The sequence below is a fragment of the Lathyrus oleraceus genome, chromosome 6 (genome assembly GCF_024323335.1).
Source record: "Lathyrus oleraceus cultivar Zhongwan6 chromosome 6, CAAS_Psat_ZW6_1.0, whole genome shotgun sequence".
NCBI lineage: Eukaryota > Viridiplantae > Streptophyta > Magnoliopsida > Fabales > Fabaceae > Lathyrus > Lathyrus oleraceus.
The window spans coordinates 79,332,803-79,337,929 of record NC_066584.1 but is presented as its reverse complement, the minus strand read 5'-3'; the positions used below and the strand labels follow the sequence as shown (position 1 = coordinate 79,337,929).

At 38.1% G+C, this 5,127-nt stretch overlaps 1 protein-coding gene across 1 annotated transcript; it reads left to right on the top strand.

Annotated features, from left to right (window-relative positions):
• LOC127093236 (pentatricopeptide repeat-containing protein At3g63370, chloroplastic) lies at positions 1 to 4,656 on the top strand. Its single transcript, XM_051032142.1, has one exon. The coding sequence runs from the start codon at positions 209 to 211 to the stop codon at positions 3,035 to 3,037; it is 2,829 nt and encodes a 942-aa protein (XP_050888099.1). The 5' UTR covers positions 1 to 208; the 3' UTR covers positions 3,038 to 4,656.
• Positions 4,657 to 5,127: the final 471 nt, after the last annotated feature.

The following is a 5,127-nucleotide window of genomic DNA, read 5'->3' as shown; positions in this document are numbered from 1 at the left end:
GAGTTTACGGTGGATATGAGTCAAATTATCTTCCTTGATAAAACACCATGAATAAGAGGGAATTGGTGCATGTATATGAGATAGAAGACAAACCTCAAACCTTAATTCTAGTTTCACGAATATGTTTTCCATTATCCAAACATCAAACAAACACCTCTAATTTTCACGATCACTCTTATCCGTCTTATGCATTTGACTTCACCTTTGCATGAGATATTTGTCTCATCTTCGTCCATGCACCACCACCATGCTCACTTCAACCCTTCCCTCAAACTCTTCCATCACCGCACTTCCCAACTTTTCTCACAAACCCATCTCCCTCAAAGACTCTTTCCAATCCCTAACCCATTTTTTCACCGACCCATCATTCCCAACAACTCGCTTCCCTCTTCAACAAGCTTATTCTCAAGCTCTTGACCTCTGCGCTTCCCAAAAAGCTCTTTCTCAAGGCCAACAGTTACATGCCCGTTTCCTCAAAACTCAAAACTCCTTTGACACCGTCTTTCTCGACACCAAGTTTGTCCACTTGTACGGGAAATGTGGCTCCTTTCTTGATGCAGAGAGAGTGTTCGACGAAATGACTGAACGAACCATTTTCACTTGGAATGCAATGATAGGCGCGTCCGTGTCAAGTCGTAGATATCTTGAGGCGATTGAATTGTATAAAGAGATGCGGGGTCTCGGGGTGTCACCTGATGCTTTTACTTTTCCTTGTGTGCTCAAAGCGTGTGGTGCTCTTAATGAGAGACGTTTGGGGCATGAAATCCATGGTTTTGCTATTAAGTGTGGATATGGTGCTTTTGTTTTTGTGTGTAATGCGCTTATTGCTATGTATGCTAAATGTGGCGATCTCGGTGGAGCTAGGATGTTGTTTGATAGTGTTTTGCTGGAGAAAGAGGATCCTGTATCATGGAATTCTATCATTTCCGCACATGTTTCTGAGGGCCAGTGCTTTGAGGCATTGTCACTTTTTAGAAGTATGCGGGAGGTTGGGGTTGAGATTAATTCATACACTTTCGTTTCGGCTCTGCAAGCTTGTGAAGATCCAGCCTTTATTAAAATGGGTAGGGGGATACATGCTGTTATTTTGAAATCTAATATTTTCACTGATGTGTACGTTTCCAATGCTTTGATTGCTATGTATACAAAATGTGGTCAAATAGGGGATGCTGAAAGAGTTTTTAAAAGTATGCTTTACAAGGATTGTGTATCGTGGAATACACTGCTTTCGGGTATGGTCCAAAATGATCTATATAGTGATGCTCTGAACTACTTTCGCGATATGCAGGATTCTGGTCAAAAGCCTGATCAGGTGTCGGTTATAAACATGATCGCAGCATCGGGCAGAGCGGGAAATTTATTGACCGGCATGGAAGTCCATGCTTATGCAATAAGAAATGGAATAGATTCTAATATGCATATCGGGAACACCCTGATAGATATGTATGGGAAGTGTTATTGTGTTAAATATATGGGCAAAGCTTTTGAGTATATGCCCGAGAAGGACCTGGTTTCTTGGACTACAATTATTGCTGGCTATGCACAAAATGAATGCCATCTGGAAGCCTTTAATCTGTTGAGGAGGGTCCACATAGAAAGGATGGATGTTGATCCTATGATGATTGGAAGCATTTTGATGGCTTGTGGTGGGTTGAAATCTGAAAAACTCATCAAAGAAATTCATGGTTACGTTTTGAGAAGAGGTTTAGCTGATATTTTGATACAAAATGCCATTGTTAATGTATACGGAGAAGTCACACTCATAGATTATGCAAGACACATGTTTGAATCAATTAACTCCAAAGATATTGTGTCTTGGACAAGTATGATTACTTGCTGTGTTCATAATGGACTTCCAATTGAAGCTCTCGAACTTTTCCACTCTCTGAAAAAAACTAATGTTGAACCTGATTCGATAACTTTTGTAAGCATACTCTCTGCAGCAGCTGCTTTATCTTCATTGAAGAAAGGGAAGGAGATTCATGGATTTCTCATTAGGAAGGGTCTCTTCCTTGAGGGAGCAATTGCTAACTCCCTGGTGGACATGTATGCTCGGTGTGGAACCGTGGAGAACGCAAGAAATATATTCAACTATGTAAAACAAAGAGATCTTATTTTGTGGACTTCTATGATTAATGCAAATGGAATGCATGGATATGGAAAGGATGCCATTGATTTATTCAACAAAATGGTTGATGAATATGTTCTTCCTGATCACATAACCTTCTTGGCTTTATTATATGCTTGCAGTCATTCAGGGTTAGTAGTTGAAGGTAAGAGACTTTTTGAAAAAATGAAATATGAATATCAATTGGAGCCATGGCCAGAGCATTATGCTTGCCTGGTTGATCTCCTTGGTCGATCCAATTCTCTGGAAGAGGCTCACCATTTTGTGAAGAACATGCCTATTGAACCTTCTGCTGAGGTCTGGTGTGCTCTTCTTGGGGCTTGCCGTATTCATTCAAATAAAGAATTAGGAGAGGTTGTTGCGAAGAAGCTCTTACAATTAAATACAGAGAATTCAGGAAATTATGTTCTGGTATCAAACACTTTTGCAGCAGATGGAAGATGGAACGATGTGGAAGAAGTTAGGTTGAGAATGAAGGGAGTTGGATTGAAAAAGAAACCAGGATGCAGTTGGATTGAGGTTGAAAATAAGATTCACACCTTCATGGCAAGGGACAAGTCTCATCCACAGCGTGATGAAATTTATCTAAAATTGGACCAGTTTACAAAAGTTTTGAAAGAAAAAGGAGGCTATGGGGCTCAAACGAAGTTGGTACTCCACGATGTTTGTGAAGAAGAGAAAACACAGATACTTTATGGGCATAGTGAAAGGTTGGCACTTGGTTATGGTCTGCTTATTACCCCTAAGGGTACTTCTCTTCGGATCACAAAGAACCTTCGAATTTGTGATGATTGCCATACATTCTTTAAGATTGCGTCCGAAGTCTCCCAACGGACCCTTGTTGTAAGGGATGCCAGTAGGTTTCATCATTTTGAAAGAGGGCTTTGTTCATGTGGAGATTTCTGGTGACCATTTTGATTATTATTATCATGTAAAAATAGTACATATCCCCTCTTATCTGGGTTCTTTCCTGTTCCTTGTGCTCGCTGAAATTTCTCTTCAAAGTTTGTTTCTCTGGATGACATGTTAAATGGACAGCATGGGAACTAGTACAAAATGAGTAAACAGAACGGGAATACTCAGAAGTTAGTAATACACTTTAAGGATTATACTCATTGCCCATTGGTTTGAGATGGAAAATAATTGGCTAATGCAAAGATGCTTTGGTAAGTAAATGGCGTGAGTTCCAAAATTTGGAATTTTGATTCGTGTTAGTGACAAGGAGAAGAAGGATGAATGTAACTACTAAACTAGAAAATACTTGACCAGGTACTCAAGAGGAGGTTCCTTTTTGTGCAGATGTGCAACTACTACTGTTCTTAAAGATGTCAAGCTACCAGCAAGCTTCCAGGAGGCTTCTTTAGGAAAATTGTGGACTGACTTGCCTTTGGAGTTATTAGTTATCTTTTTGAGTTGCTCTGAATGTCCCGAAGTCATTGGAGACAACAAAAATTGGGTGCCTTTGGAATTTTTAGTTGTTCCAGACCTTCCTCACTTGCCTCCATTATTTTTAAGGAAACCATTACCCTGGCAATGTGACGTTGTGGGTCCAGTTATTCCTTTCCCTGTTTTATTCGTTGTTAATGAAGTTCACCGTGAGTATTAGATTGATGTTTCATCTCATGGCTCCATGTGCCCCAATGACAAAGAGGAACCCTGGGTTGGTTCTTCGAAATAAAATACTTTTTCATCATATTGTCCAGTTGCCTTTGATTACTCTCACACAGAAAATGTATATGGAAACTCCGGTTTTACTGATATAATTTATGATACATTTATTTTCAAAGTTTCGGATAGTTCTTGTGAGCAGACTGAACCTGTTGGAGAAGAGATGTTTGATTATCTTTGCCCCATTAAGTTGAGGTTTTATGCTCCTACGAAGAAGTTTGAACATCAGAGTTTAAAGACATACACTTATGGGAAAGGAAGATGTCTAGATAGCAAAAAGTTTTGGATTGTTATAGGGAATTTTATATTCAATCTTGATTTGAAAAAGTAGTTAACTGATGCATGGTAGTTCCCTCGTTCATCCTCAGCTCTTTAGAACACATATGATAGCAAATGAATTGTCCTCCACAAAGTATGCTGCTTTTGGTTGATACTCGGAGACAAATTGTCTGATAACAGTTATTACTGTTATATGCAAGCCTTCCCTTGAAGATGTTTTCATTCATCAACTGTCAATTGTGTTTGCTGCATTTTAAACTTTTGTTAAGTGGTTCTAAAGTTTATATTAACTATTTAACACCGACACCTTTGAAAAATGCATGTATGTGTCCGTGTCGGTATCAAATACCTGCACCGACATTTGTGGTTACGTCTAATTTATTCATATTTTCAAATTATTACAGGTGGTGCCATGTCAGTGTCGGGGTTGTATTCGTTCATAGTATATAATGTTAGTTACATAGGCCGAAGTCACCTTTGGCAAGACAGATCTGTTCTGGGAATAGCAATTCTTTCCTCAAAACTCCTTCCACATATATGCTTGGTCACACTGAAATAAAATCCAGTGGTCTGTTTACAATGATCATTTCCTATTTACATTTCTAGCGAAAGGAGGGAGCTTCTCCCTGCCCCAAATTTCCAAAAAAGAAAATCACAGATGTAGAAGTATACATCTGAAATGACTGTATATGATAATTATTCTGTAACATTATTTGACTATTGAATACAAAAGTTACATAAAATTAATAAGCAAGTGAAATCGACCGTAATGTTACGAAATTTTCATAAATGATGATAGAAGATGAATGATTAAATTCGTAGAGTTCAATGAAATCAAGTCAGTTAAAGTTGCAATTTAAAATCTAAATTTTATAGATTTCACGTTTTTTTGGGTTAAACATTGTGTTAAATCGTATGTAAGCATGTTTTTATGAAAAATCTCATCTTGGGACAATTTTAAACGATTTAAATCACTTTGAAAATTAATGAAATTGTGTAAAATCTTTGAATTTTATTCTTTGACCCGATTTTACTTCTTTTTTAGTCAAATT